Genomic DNA, 16,566 nt, shown 5'->3' on the forward strand with positions numbered 1-16,566 from the left:
AAGTAAAGGTTATTCATTTGAACAAACCTGGTAGCCCTTCATTCTAGCATGTTACTGGCCAAATATTATTAGCCTTGGCCTCTTTGTTATTCAGAAGAAGTTGTATAAAGATTTAAGACAATTGACCCCTGTGACCTTGAAAATGGACGAAGGTCATTCATTTGAACAAACTTGGTAGCCTTTCATCACAGCATACTACTGGCCAAATAGCATCATCATAGGCCTTTTGGTTATTGAGAAGTTGTTCAAAGGTTTTTAACATATTTGACCCCTGTGACCTTGAATATAAGTAAAGGTCATTCATTTGAACAAACCTGGTAGCCCTTCATTCTAGCATGTTACTGGCCAAATATCATTAGCCTTGGCCTCTTTGTTGTTCAGAAGAAGCTGTATAAATTTATAGTATGCTATTTTAACAAGAACCCAATGGGCCTGAATTGCTCACCTGGTATTAATCTCACACTTGTAATCTTTAAAGTGGACTAAAATGCAGCTACAGGAAGAATATCAGTGTTTGACTCATAAGAGCCTATTAAAAGATTTAAACATATGACGCCTGTGACCTTGAATGTAGAAAAAGGACATTAGGTTGAACAGAGTTTAAAGTCTTCCAACCAAGCATGCTTTTGGCAAAATATCATAACCCTGGATCTATTGGTTATACAGAACAAGTCATTTAAAGATTTAAACATATATTGACCACTGTGACCTTGAATATGGGCGAAGGTCATTCATTTTGACAAAATTGGTAGCCCTTCATCCCAGCCTGTTAATGACCAAATATCATCGGCCCCTGTGACCTTGAATATATGTAAAGGTCATTCATTTGAATAAACCTGGTTGCCCTTTATCCCAGCATGCTACTGGCCAAATATCATCATCCTAAGCCTTTCGGTTATTGAGAAGAAGTTGTTTAAAGGTTTTTAACATATTTGACCCCTGTGACCATGACTATAAGTAAAGGTCATTCATTTGAACAAACTTGGTAGCCCTTCATTCTAGCATGTTACTGACCAAATATCATTAGCTAAGGCCTCTCAGTTATTCAGAAGAAGTTGTATAAAGATTGTTTAAGATAATTGAGTCCTGTGACCTTGAAAATGGACGAAGGTCATTCATTTGAACAAACTAGGTAGCCCTTCATCCCAGCATGCTACTGGCCAAATACCTTAACCCTAGGCCTCTTAGTTATTCAGAAGAAGTTGTTTAAAGGTTTTTAACATATTTGACCCCTGTTACCTTGAATATAAGTCAAGGTCATTCATTCGAACAAACTTGGTGGCCCTTCATCACAGCATGCTACTGGCCAAATATCATTATCCTAAGCCTCTTGGTTATTCAGAAGAAGCTGTTTAAAGGTTTTTTAACATATTTGACCCCTGTGACATTGAATATATGTCAAGGTCATTCATTCGAACAAACTTGGTATACCTTCATCCCAGCATGCTAATGGCCAAATAGCATTATCATAGGCCTCTTGGTTATTCAGAAGAAGTTGCACAAAAGTTTTAAACATATTTGACCACAGTGACCTTGAAAATAAGTGAAGATCATTCATTTGAATAAACTTGGGTGCCCTTTATCCCAGCATGCTACTGGCCAAATATCATCATCCTAAGACTTTCGGTTATTGAGAAGTAGTTGTTTAGATGTTTTAAACATATTTGACCCCTGTAACCTTGAATATAAGTCTAGGTCATTCATTTGAACAAACTTGGTATACCTTCATCCCAACATGCTACTGGCCAAATATCATTATCCTAAGACTTTCGGTTATTGAGAAGTAGTTGTTTAGATGTTTTAAACATATTTGACCCCTGTAACCTTGAATATAAGTCAAGGTCATTCATTCGAACAAACTTGGTATACCTTCATCCCAGCATGCTAATGGCCAAATAGCATTATCATAGGCCTCTTGGTTATTCAGAAGAAGTTGCACAAAAGTTTTAAACATATTTGACCACAGTGACCTTGAATATAAGTGAAGATCATTCATTTGAATAAACTTGGGTGCCCTTTATCCCAGCATGCTACTGGCCAAATATCATTATCCTAAGACTTTCGGTTATTGAGAAGTAGTTGTTTAGATGTTTTAAACATATTTGACCCCTGTAACCTTGAATATAAGTCAAGGTCATTCATTTGAACAAACTTGGTAGCCCTTCATTCTAGCATGTTACTGTCCAAATATCATTAGCTTAGGCCTCTCAGTTATTCAAATGAAGTTGTATAAAGATTTTTTAAGACAATTGACCCCTGTGACCTTGAAAATGGACGAAGGTCATTCATTTGTACAAACTTGGTAGCCCTTCATCCCAGCATGCTAACAGCCATAAATAACTACTCTGGGCATTTTGGTTATTCAGAAGAAGATGTTTAAAGTTTTAAACATATTTGACCCCTGTGACCTTGACAATAGGTGAAGGTCAATTACTTGAACAAACTTGGTAGCCCTTCATCCTAGTTTCCTTCTGGCCAAATATCATCACCATAGGCCTTTTGGTTATTAAGAAGTTGTTTAAAGTAAAATATTGACGCCGGACGACGGACGGACGGACGACGGACGCTGCACCATGGCATAAGCTCACTTGGCCCTTCGGGCCAGGTGAGCTAAAAAAGAATAAAATGTTATTATCTCTGCTATCAAACAAAAATAACAATTAAGAAACATTTAGTTTTATGCGAATTGACAAGTCCTTAGTGATGTCACTCGGAAGTCCTACCCAGTATTCATTGAGCTCTATAACCACCGAGAGTACCGTTTTGATATTTTGGACGCATAGTAAAATTAGCCCTCCCACGCCGCCACCCCACCTGCCTTCACCAATCACACACCTATACACACATACACACGCTATACACACATACACACGCTATACACACATACACTTCACACACACACTACACACTATACACACACACTATATACACACACACACACACTATATACACACACACACTATGCACCCACTATACACACCCACACACTATACACCTACACACTATACACCCACACACTATATATACACCCCCCTACACACACACACACTATACACACATACAACACACACACACTATATGTACACACACACTACACACACTATATACACACACACTATACACACACACTCCACATACATACACACTATACACACATACACACACACTATACACACATACTATACACACACACTACACACACTATACACACACACACACTACACACTACACACACTATACACACACACACTAAACACTACACACACTATACACACACACGCTATACACACACACACACACACACTGCACACACTATACACACCACACCACAAACACACACTATACACAACACACACTATACACACACACACACTATACACACACACTATATACACACACATACACTATACACACACACACACACACACACACACACTATACACACACCTTCAATGGTATTCTAATGTATACTGACGTTACATGCACAAAGAAACAGAAACACTACACACACACTATTTATACACTATACACACACACTATAAACATACCCACACTACACATACACCCACACACTATACACACTACACACGCTATACACACACTACACACACTTTACTTCACACACACACACACACACTATACACACACACACTATACAGACACACAAAACACACACACATACTATACACACACACACTATACAGACACACAAAACACACAAACACACACACACACACACACACACACCACACACACTATACACACACACTATTCACACTATACACACACACTACACATACACTATTCAAACTAAACACACACTACACACACCACACACACTATTCACACTAAACACACACTACACACACCACACACACTATTCACAGTAAACACACACTACACACACCACACACACTATACACACACACTTTACACACACACTTTACACACACACTATTCACACACACTATTCACACTATACACACACTCTTTACACACTACACACACTTCATACACTATACACACACCTTCAATGGTATTCTAATGTATACTGACGTTACATGCACAAAGAAACAGAAACAGAAATTCATCACAATTAGATAGAGTTATTTGCTACTGTTTATAAGAAATCATATCAATCCAAATGAACAGGACATTTCTTAGTTATCAGTCATCATATGAATAAAAATTAGTACGATAAACGAAATCAAATGACTTGAATTATAAAAGATGCAATCTGTATTTGGTTAACTACTAGGCTCTACGGGCTAGCGGGACAGACTTATCGTCAATATCACTAGAACATCAGTGGAAGGTGAAACCGAGTGTATGATTTCCACACAGAATCTCTACCCTTATGTATCTAAAGACGTGGGATTACCGTGGCGATTCTGCAGACAAGCACAACAGAAAGCAGTTTGATAGCGAGATTGACAATAGGTTAAGGATGATATGTGATATCGACATTTGATTGAATGGGCTGTTCATCCTTTGGTTTATTCATTTTCAATTAAACAGCATTGGTAAGCAGGAAAACAAGGACACAGACAAACACGTACAGACAGAGAACAACAACTACCATATTCGAAGTTCTTCCAAATCCTGATTGGGACGATTTGGGTGATGAATTGAAGGGCCATTGCCGATCACTGCTGACGTGCCTGTCAGTTGGGCTTTCTCTACGTGTTTATTACGGCTATTGGCAGTGTGGCTATAACGGCCACCTAATGATCGGTCTAATTGGCTTCTTACCAAAAGTGGCATCATTTGTTATTTTGACTGAAAAACGACGCCTCTCGCCTGAAATGCAATTCATTATTACCGGTCAGTCCCGACCTCATTAGAAAGGTTATTTACCTTCCAATAAAATCTTCTGTATGCAAACGATATTTCTAATGTTGTCATTTCGTTTTCATTAACTGCGTTTCAGTGTTGCTTTCCGTAGCATTTGCCATTGGAAACCATCACTGTCGTTTTATTTCACCTGTATCTCGAGATGAAGATAATACTGACTCTGAACTGCCATCACAAACCAATAACAGAAGAGTGGGGAGAGGGTGTAGGGTTACAAGTATGCTGGGGAAAAAACCACTTCTAAAGCCACTGCCCTATACTAAAACCTCGTTATAAACTATTAGTCGAGATCTGTACTGTTACCACACGATATACAGTAAATGAATATTGTTGTTGGGCAGGAAATGTCGGCTAATTTTTATTTTTACTAAACTTTACCATCTACTGCACTTCTGACAGAACACGCTGTAACGTAAAGGAATATCGGTGATAAATGGTGCAACGTTATTGCAAAGGCGGCAGACATGAGGAGGGGCGAGGATGGAATCTAGTACAAAGACCATTATATTTTAATATGATTTAGTTTAAAGGAAATTAGCGCTTTCTTTTTCATTGCGAAGTCTAATGTTATGTGATAAGCATGGCCAGGAAAATACAATCAATATATTTAGCATCCTACTTTTTTATAGTTATTCTTATAATTCTTAAAGATACATATGTATATGAATTTCTTAAACAACTAACTGTTTCATTACATCGAACTAGCTCATGTTACGATATAGTTGATAACACGTCAGATAAATAGCAGATTATATCTAGATGACAACTTACAATGAATGTATTTTTTTACTCTAACATTTTGTTTTCAGCGTTATAGGATTAAGATTTATGGGTTTTCTGGAATGGTTAACATGGAATACTAGGTCAAAGCTTATGTTTGTACATTGCGAGGTTATAAAGAGTTTTACAGAAAACGTTTCCTTTGTTATATTTCTATTGAAGCATTTTTACAGGGGAATTTATATATCCATTTGATTGACCTCCGGTTCAATCTATGATACATAAATGGACGAAATGGCAAGAGCGTTGATGTTGAACATGTTTGCTACGTTGAGCCTTCTGGTTCGACTTAATTGTTTTTTGATTGGTGTTTCGTTGTTTAACACTCGCGTCTAGAATTGAACCTTGTTGGAGTACCTTTATGTAAAATCATCAATTAATTTGTACAGTATGAAATCTCTCTACAACACCACTGAATTACGGAATATGTCGATGTTAAAGCTTAAATTTTTTACATCAATACACCAATCAGCGTTTACGTTTAGCTCCATCATATATAACGTGAAATTGCTATATTCTATGGTTTGAAAGGATTTGATATCTATACTTTTTGTTTCGATATTTCGTTTTTAATATCTCCATTATTGCAATGCGTTCGTGGCTATCCAATTAATATTCGTTTCAATCATGGTATTGCTTCCTATACTTAAGACCCTTAATATACTCCTGTACCGAATGATACACACACACGTAATTCTAGGCTATTCATAGGTTTGCACGAGGCTATAGCAGATACCTAGTTTGTTTTTCAAGGCACGCCCCGAGTCGTATCTTCTATAGCACATCCCTTCTGTGATTACGGACCGGACGTGTTGTTACCGGCTGGATGAACATGATTGTAAGAAACAAACCAAATGACATCCTTTTATGATGTACATCGCATGTTGCCATGGAATCGCAATAACACCTTTTTTAGTAACATACTTAATGTTAAGTACAGAGACACATAGATATCGATTCCCCAGCGACGTGTTTGTTAGTACAGTCATTGTATTTTGTGGGATTTCCGTCAAAATGCTTTATCTAAACACCATTAAGTGTGGTCAAGCGTGGTAGTCACGCGCGTCTAAGGCCTTATCATTGTCCAATATGTTTAACTGCTTATTAGTTTTAAGGGATGGTCATATTAAGCGGATATGTAGTAAAGTATTCGCCCCCTTAGTCCATCCAATGATATGTTGTATATTTATACAGGGTAGCTATGTTGACGTACATACCATTTAATTCCCAACTTCTCAGCTCAGGACTAATAATTATATAGCATGTTTAGTTTGGAGGGAGTCTCACTTACAATGCCGTGTATAAGCTTCTACAAGAATAAACAGCAAGGAATCGGTTTCATTGTAAAAATAAGACAATAATTTCATCAGCTGATTTGTTTGTTAGACCATTAATATTACAATCATTAAAGTAATATACCGAAAAACAAGCTAATTAAACTGAGAACTCCAAATGTTACCACTTCGTTTACGTGAACATTAATTGTTCTGAAATATCACTTAAATATTTTATTTATAAACACATTGTTACTTAAAACATTATTAGCATAAATGGAGGTGACAAAACGAGTGGTTGTTGAATATGGTATTTATTTCACTCGAGTTAGTTAATTTTCAAAAGTTACAAAAGACACGAGCTTTAGCGAGTGTCTTTCAGTAACTTTTGAAAATTAATTAACGAGAGGGAAATAAATACCATACTCAACAACCACGAGTCGGGTGATCTGTTTCTACCACAATCTCAGTTGAAAACAGCTGAAGTATTTCCTGATTTGAATAGCATACACACATTTTGTTGACAAAGCTTCCGTAGCGATATGACCTATTTGTAAAAAATCACTCATTTATATTCAAAAATGACTTTTCATTTACAAAGGGCCTGTTTCCAGTAATGTTAATTCTCCATAGGAGCCTGCCCCCGTATAATTTCTTATCTAGCTCAACTACTGTTTTTTTCTTTTCCGAAGAATAATTTTACACCTTTCCGACACCCAGATTTCATAATTTCAGTGAAAATGTATTTTTATAAAGTTGTCAATTTCAGCATCAAAGACATAAGTTCGTAAATAAAAGAAGGTTATCTCGAAATTGTAATTCGCAACATAGTATAAATTTCTTTTGATAAATATTTCCAAAACATCGTGTTTATTCATAAAACATAAAAAAAAAAATTCTCGGATGAAAATGCACTTGCAGAGACACAATTATGAAGAAAAATGCCATAAAATTGCAATTTTCTCCCGTTATATAGTTTTGGATGCAAATTTCCATCAGAAAATCGGATAGAGCTTTACTTGTTTCATATGTGTACCAAAAATCAGCTAATTCCATGTGGTGGAACGTTCTCATATCGCCGCCTGAATGTGGTTGTAAATTGAAAGAAAAGGGGAAATGAGTAACAACCTTGTCTGAAACCCTATTATATAGCTTATTATATACAAACTTTTATATTGAATATCAGAGCGGATATTTTCATGACAGTTTTATGATGTGTAACGACTAAATAAACAGTATCGATATAAAGATTTACACTGAGGACACCCTGATACATGAATACTGTTCTATCTCAAGTTGTCCTCTTCTGAATTTTCTGATCGTGTGGCCTTGTACATTTATCCGTATCTTCTTGTCTTTGTCTATACGTTTACGGAATCATTGACTCGACGCTAGCTATTCTTGTCTCACTTTCCTTGTTTTATTGTCCCATCTCCAAAGCGTTGTGGCTCTGTCAGGGTTGGGACCCTGACTTGTCTCACTTTCTTTGTGCCTGCCGACCACGCCACATCGAATAGATAGATTATCCATATGAAATACTTTATTTTGTTCTAAGTAATCAATCAATTCTGCGCTTCTTGGAGGTATTGAATGTGATTTATTATATTGTCTTGTTATTTTGTGTAATTAGTTGTTCGTTATTTATCACACATTTTCGCATAATTGTACCAAACTACTAAGTATTAGCTGTTTACAGCAATCATCGGTGGCTTGCTATTTTGTTACTTTATCGACGCTTCATAAACCAATCGTTATTGTTTCAAGATGGAGGGTAAATGTGTTGGAGAAGGGTGTCAAGTATACTTCAAGAAACGTAGTGGCAATAAGAACAGAAGTGCACGCAATGTAAATAGTCCACAATATAAATGGCTCCTAGATACGCTGGTGCAACAAGGATTGATGTCAGCAAAGGAACAAGCACTTATTTGCCAGAAGTGCTACATGAAGTATCTTCGGAACAAAATCAGCCTGAACCTGAACCCGAGCAGAACCAGGAAATAGAGGGAAGAAGACGACTCCCCGTCCCATATCCTGCCGTTGCTGACCCTTCATGATCTTTTGAATGGATCATCTTCACACAAAAAATGCTGTCTCTGTCTTGTTACCTTTGCAAGAAATGGAACAAAATCATCAGTCTTACCAAAACGTGCAAGACATCACCTGATCTATTCACACAAACTGTGGTGTCCCACCTCATCCCGCGTCTGCTCCATTCACCTTATTGGTAACGACTTAGATCCGTCTACAGAGGTTGTCCTTGATGGTAGAGGTTCCTTGGAATCTCAGTTACCATCAAAATCGTCCGAAATCATTAATGACCTCCTAGAGGTGTCGCACGTCCTTTCACAGAACCAGTCTGCGTTTACAATAAGCTTTTCTTCTCTTGATGACTCGGCATGCATGGCCTGGACAGGTTGGTCCAAAGATCAGTTCCTCGAAATCCACTCGCACTGTTCCCCATATCTTTCATCTGGTATATATACCAAGACTACACACGATGCTCTATTACTGTTCTGGGTAAAACTGAAAACCGACATTTCCTGGAGTCAGTGTTCTTCTCTTTTTGGAATTTCCAAGTCAAGTGTGTCCAAAACTTTCCACTCCATAGTACAGGCATTAGACACATCGATAGTCCCACAATTTCTAGGTCCGGATCACTTGACAAGAGAACAGTTGCTCGGGCACAATACTGTCTTTTCAGAAGCATTTTTTGGAGATAAAGCCACTGCCATATTAGATGGCACCTATATTTATATCCAGAAAAGCTCCGACCACAAGCTCCAGAGAATGTCCTACTGTGGCCAGAAGAAGAGAAACTATCTCAAATTCATGAGCATCGCCTTACCAGATGGCTACATTCTGGACACAGTAGGACCATTCACTGGCAGCGAAAATGATGCTACAATTACAAAAAAAGTCATGGACAAGCTAGTTACTTGGCTACAACCAGACGACAACGTTGTCGTTGACCGAGGTTTTAGAGATGTCCTACCAGTTCTCGAAGCCTCTGGCCTCAATGCTAGCATGCCGTCATACCTGAAACCCGGTCAAAGTCAACATTCTGACGTCCAAGCAAATCTTGACAGAACTATCACCAAATCGAGGTGGATTGTGGAATCCTATCATGGTCGTCTGAAACACTGGACGTTCTTCCGAACGCAATTGGTGTCTAACAGCTTTATCAATGTCATCGAGGCTTTGCTTCGAACCGTCACAGCCTGTCTGAATGGTATTAGAGGACCGATCTACCAGAGATCTCCAGAGAGAGATGCCAAAGATAGGCTAATGGCTGAACGTATGAAGGACCGTTTGACAACACCGAATGGTTTAGCTCAGAGAGTCAAGACAGATCCGGATCTATCTAGACGGGCAAGGTCCGAGTTTGTCAAGATGGATGCATCTTCCGTACTGTTTCCCCGTCTCGATCTTGATTACTTGAGAACCATTACGTGTGGAACGTATCAGATATCTCTGGCTCCTGGTTACATCGCCGAACATTTAAGTGATGACGGAGACTATGAGGTGTGGCTTTACCAGCACTCCCCAGACCTTCTCCGATGTCAAATACATTCTCGACACAAAAGCCAAACGAAATATAACGTTTGGATACGGTTCACCGTTTCACCCGATGTTGAGGCCCCAATAAAGGACTACTACTGCCAGTGCCCAGTTGGAGAGAGAACGATGGGAATGTGTGCGCACATCTCCAGTATCTTGTACTACCTTGGGTATTACAGGACGCTGGAAAACCCTCGACCATTACAACCACAGGTAAAGAAATTCCGACAAAACTTGAAATAGTTTTCCATGCGGCAACGGAGTGCATATGTCGAAAGTATGTTTGGGGCTCGATATGAAAGATCCCCGTTACCATGTGACTAACCAAACTTATAAATATAGGTATTATACAATCGCCCGTAGCTATGAACACTCCCGTAAATGCGAAAACCAACCAAAATCATAAGGAACACGTTTTGTTTGTTGTTCTGTCTATTTGTCAGCCAATGTCTTCAACCACGGGGACTTGTGAAGTAGCCATCTTGGATTTTTTTTATGAAAAAGTGTTTCTCTCACTTTTTTTCATATCTGTGTACATATTCTCAACATACCGAGCAAATACTCTCGTTTTTTTGTTAATTATCTAAAGAAAGTCGAAAATCGGCAATTCAACCATAGGCTAATTCAACCCAACATTTGAAAATGTTCCACCACTTACATTTTGATGATTTTTCCTCTCATCAATAGCATATTACGTACTGTTTAATAGGATAAAAATTGGTTTGCATCCAACGCCCATAAAAGGGTGTATTCTCTAAAAAACACAGTTTTTGTGTCTAAAATGTTATCATCGAAAATGGCATTTTTGAGATTGTTTCTTCCATAAAACAGCCAAATGGCGCGATGGAAACATGATTTTTTGTCACAATCATGCCATGAATGTATTCTTTACGGTGACCATCATTTGATTAGATTTTCATTAATATTTTACATAACATGCACATTTTATCAACACTTAGACAGCTTCTGAAAGGTACAACTTTGAGGAGCCATAAAAAACAAACCAAGTGACCTAAATCTTTATACTTTATAGATTTGTGACCACAACGGCATGGGCAATGCACCACCAACAGGAAATTTGAATCAGAGAAGGGGCCGTTTTGGAAACCGGTCCTTTAATAATTTTCAAAATTAATGTTTCGGCAGCAACTTCGTGAAAAAAATTAAATAGATGAACGACTTTAGATATTGAGAGTATGCAATATTGCATTAATTAATATAAATTAACCACGGACTATATGCGTGTAAGCATATCGTGCGAAGTCATGCCTCCCACAGTGATGAAGACGAGCTTATCGCTGTCAATGTCCAAAACCATAGGCCTGGGACGTTTCTTCGACAGGTTCTATGGTTGACGTTTATAGTGAGAGCTCCGCCATAGACAGACCTTCCAAATATTGATGACGGGACATGGGGAGAACGAAATACTTTCCGACACTGTTACAGATATTTTTTGGGTTTCACAGAGACATATATATTACGTCTCTGGGTTTCACGACCTGGACGAAACGATATCGAGCGTCTGTAGCAATTTTGCCTGAAGTCTTTAAGCATCATCTTCTTCTGGTATTGCCATAATAACCTCCTTTTCCCATCGCATTGCCTCACAAAAGTCACCAACATTTGCCGGATGTTGACAGCAGACGACGTAAACAAAACAACCCGCGGCAAAAAGCGCGTGAAAAAAGTCGTCCGGTCAAGGTTCATCTTCTCGACCAAACAAAACTACGATAGGTCATATAGCACGTGTGGTGTATAACTAATATTTATTCGGGAGCCTGAAGTTGGTTCCTAGTTCCTAGTTCCGTTTAAGATAAACGGAACTAGGGTCTGGTTCCCAGTTCCGTTTATCTTAAACGGAACTAGGAACTAGGAACCAACTTCAGGCTCCCTATTTATTCAACAGTCTGCATGTTTATACAATGACCTGAGAGTGGAATAACACAGCGTATTGTGGTAGAAACTGTTTTTTCTGACATGAAAATGACAAATATTTTCAAAAGAAGAGATAAATATTTTTAACTAGTTTAAATTACACTGAACACTAACACAACTTTCTGTATTATTGTTGATCTCCCTTACTTGAAAAAAAGCGAAACTGATAAAAAGAGGGTATCGAACCAAAACTTAAGCTTTGTGATCTCAGGTGCCTTCATCGGTAACGTCTAGACCTTGAATCTGCCTCGCCCTTTTCACACCAGTGGGTGTGTTGATGGAGTGACGGGGTGCGGCAAACACTTCAGTTATACAACAATGGTCCATGGAGGATCCATGCTAAATTTAGCGTATATCTCTTAAGCCGTTTAGGAATAGTAGTCTGTTCAAGGAAAAGTTGACGGAAGAAGCACATAAGCACGCATGCACGGACGAAGCAAACACCAAATACCTCCCACTTCGTGAAGCAATGTGATAAAGCGTTAAGTAGACCTTGATCAGATAAAAACGTCGTATACAGCTTTCCTTTGAAGTTGTATTATACAAATCAATCCCTTTAGATATGTGCGTGTTTCACAGTACATCTGCCGATTACATGATAGGTTTAAGAAATGATAAGACGGTAGGTTTTCGTGAGAAAAACCCTTGCAAGGTAATCTTTGTATGTTTTACGAACACCGAGTTAAGGATTGAAAACCGATATAATGTCTGTGTTTTTGAGACGCTCCAGTTCACCAATGATAGTTTACCGAATGTTCCTTCATTTGGTATTAGGTAAAAGTTTAAGACGGATAGAGACATATTGAATTTAACTAATTGTCTAACCCTGTGACTGGTCATCTTCCTAATGCTCCCTGTCAAACACGAGAGACTTGAAGGGTATCCTGGGGACTTCTTTAAGGATGATAGGTCTTTTTAGAACAAGTGAAGGAACAGACTGCCAAATTACCGCAATTTACAACCTTCAGGCCGAGTCGTGCCAGACAATTTGGACTCAATTTTGATGACACAGACATAGACCCTGACATAGACTAGATAAAAGCCAAGAATGATTGTGTCAACCGGTCACAAATCGGATCGATGTGTGTACAGCTAACTCACTAACGACGTGATTCCCCTATTTTTAATTGTATTTGTTTCATATACTTTTAATAAATGTAATGAGATTTCTTTTAATTTCCTGTCAAAATAGGATTCTTTAAATCTGACAAATATCTTTATCATATCCTACGTTTGAGCAGAAAATGTAAATGAGTTCTAAGAAATAGAACTTAAAAAGTTGAACATACTTTATATAATTAGTTCTATCCGGGTTATAAATCCTACTGGGTCAGATTGTGTTACCTGGAAGCTAGCCACTATAAGGAGTCCGAAGGCAGCCGCCAGGCTGAGATACAGAGCTGACTTGTTCAAAGTAGAGAGTCGTGTCTTCTCCCGAGGTGTCAGAGACATCCTCTCGTACATCAGTTCTACATACTTAAACCGCATCTCTGCGTTCATTGCCACTGAAAAAGAAAAAAAAGTAAGTTTTCCGTAAAAAATCATCACCATCTACAACTGACCGGTATATGTACATCCACATTCGTTACGAATGCGAAAGAATAGCAGTATTTTAAGCAGGCTACTCATCATTATTACCCCAAAGAACACATAAAATAAACGGGTACATGTACATTTCTTTGTTATACATTGTAATATTGAGCATACAAAAACACAGTATTATTCATTACAACTACAAAAAGCATCACAAAAACATTAATGGCAACAAACTCAAGATCCTTTCATCACAGAAACAATCATTTCAGCGCATATCCGATATTAATAACATTATTTGAACTCAAACATATGATTTTAGGTTTTTCTTTCTTCTTCCTTCTTTTTCTTTCTTTACTCACAGGGATGCCAGACTTACTATCAAGGGTAAAACGTCACGTGTATGACAGCGGTGTAACGTGAATGGAATAACATTGTTATCAGCAAATTGTCAGGGTCTGGGCGATAAGTTAAAAAGGAAAGACGTTTTCGCATACATGAAGGAAAAAAATTACAACATCTATTGTTTACAAGATACGCATTTTGTTCAGGAAAATGAACATGCTATTAGAAATGAATGGGGGTGTGATTGTTTTTTCAATTCCTTTAGGTCAAATGCTAGGGGTGTTGCTATTATGTTTAATAATAATTTTGAAGTTAAGATTTTAAGGGAAAAAAAGGACAATTCTGGAAATTTCTTAGCGCTTGATACTATAATAGAAGGCACAAAAACTACTCTCGTAACTGTGTATGGTCCGAATCAAGACTGCCCAGATTTTTTTNTGGTGATTTTAACTGTGTTCTTAACCCTAAGTTAGATTATGATAACAGCTACAAGAATATTAACAACCCAAGGGCTAGGAATAAACTGTTAGAAATTTCCGAGAATAATGGGCTTATTGATATTTTTCGGGATCAACATGAAGAGACTAGGAGATATACATGGAGGAAAAGGACCCCAATAAAACAGGCTAGGCTAGACTACTTTCTTGTGTCTGAATCTCTTTTAACCAGTATTCAAGGTTCAAGTATTGAGGCAGGGTACAGAACAGACCATTCATATCCCATATTATCATTGAAATTGAACGAATTTAGGAAAGGGAAGGGTTTATGGAAGCTAAATAACTCTCTTTTACAGGAAACTGAATATCATGACTTAGTTAAAAAAACAATTTTAAGGGTTAAAGAATTTTACTGCCTGCCAATATATAATATTACTTGTTTGAAAGACATACCTGGGGAAGATTTACAGTTTACTATAAGTGATCAACTTTTTATAGAAACTTTATTGATGGAACTATGTGGTGAGACAATTTCATATGCATCTTATAGGAAAAAAAATAGAAATGTAAGGGAGAAGGAGCTTAGAGAAAACATACAGAAGTTGGAGTCTGAAGATATTGTTGATCTAGAAACATTGGCAACAGAGAAAAAACAGCTTGAGGGTATTAGATTAGATAAGATTAAGGGTAGCATAGTTCGTTCAAGGGCAAAGTGGGTAGAGGAGGGTGAAAAACCGACCAAATATTTTTTTAACTTAGAAAATAGGAATTTTGTTTCAAAAATTATTCCAAAAATACAAAAGGACAATGGAGACATTATAGTTAAGCAGGAAGATATACTGATAAAAGTTAAGAACTTTTATGAAAGCCTGTATAAGGATAATAACGTGGATAATGTTGATCTTAATAACTTCTTAAAAAAATGTAATGTACCAAGTTGACAAATAATGAATCTAAAGAGCTTGAAGGGCAGATAACACTCCAGGAAGCTGGGCGTTTTTTTATAAAAAATATGAAAAATAATAAAAGCCCAGGATCGGATGGTTTTACTACTGATTTTTTTAAATGTTTTTGGAAGCAGTTAGGTTGTTTTGTGGTACGGTCAATTAATTTTGGCTATTCTTCTGGGGAGTTATCTGTCACTCAAAAACAAGGGATTATAACTTGCATTCCAAAAGGGGATAAACCAAGACATTTGTTGAAAAATTGGCGACCAATATCATTATTGAACATTGTGTACAAAATAACATCAGGGGTTATTTCTTCTAGAATAAAAACAGTTTTAGATAAGGTTATAAGTAGTGATCAAACAGGTTTTTTAGCTTGTCGTTATATTGGAGAAAATACCCGTCTTGTTTATGATATTATGCAGTATACAGAAGATCAGAATATCCCAGGAATGTTACTTATGATTGATTTTGAGAAGGCATTTGACTCTGTCTCTTGGAAATTTGTGGATAATGTTTTTAAATATTTTGGCTTTGGAAATAGTATAAGAAATTGGATTAAAACTTTACATAAAAATGTCAATTCAGCTATTAATCAGGGAGGGAATTTGTCATCCTTCTTTCATATTGGAAGGGGTTGTCGTCAAGGCGACCCTATAGCGCCATACATATTTATCTTATGTGCGGAAGTTTTATCAATCAGGTTAAAGAATAACAAAAATATTAAAGGTGTAGAAATCAAAGACTGTCCTATCCTAATTTCCATGTATGCAGATGACACCACACTTATATTAGATGGCTCTGAAAGATCTTTGAGAGAAGTACTTAATGAATTAAGCAGTTTTTCTAAAATTTCCGGATTAAAGATTAATGTTAGCAAGACTCAGGTTATTTGGATTGGCA

At 37.4% G+C, this 16,566-nt stretch overlaps 1 protein-coding gene across 5 annotated transcripts in view; it reads right to left on the bottom strand.

Annotated features, from left to right (window-relative positions):
* LOC110465918 (DNA damage-regulated autophagy modulator protein 1-like) overlaps positions 1–16,566 on the bottom strand; it is a 174,195-nt gene that overhangs the window by 20,813 nt on the left and 136,816 nt on the right. For all 5 annotated transcript variants that reach the window (XM_021522099.1, XM_021522125.1, XM_021522091.1 and 2 more), the window contains one exon: positions 13,746–13,906. In XM_021522099.1, the coding sequence (XP_021377774.1) occupies positions 13,746–13,906 (161 nt within the window). The remainder of the gene's footprint in view (positions 1–13,745; positions 13,907–16,566) is intronic.

Source organism: Mizuhopecten yessoensis, unplaced genomic scaffold (assembly GCF_002113885.1).
Source record: "Mizuhopecten yessoensis strain PY_sf001 unplaced genomic scaffold, ASM211388v2 scaffold1595, whole genome shotgun sequence".
Classification (NCBI taxonomy): Eukaryota; Metazoa; Mollusca; class Bivalvia; order Pectinida; family Pectinidae; genus Mizuhopecten; species Mizuhopecten yessoensis.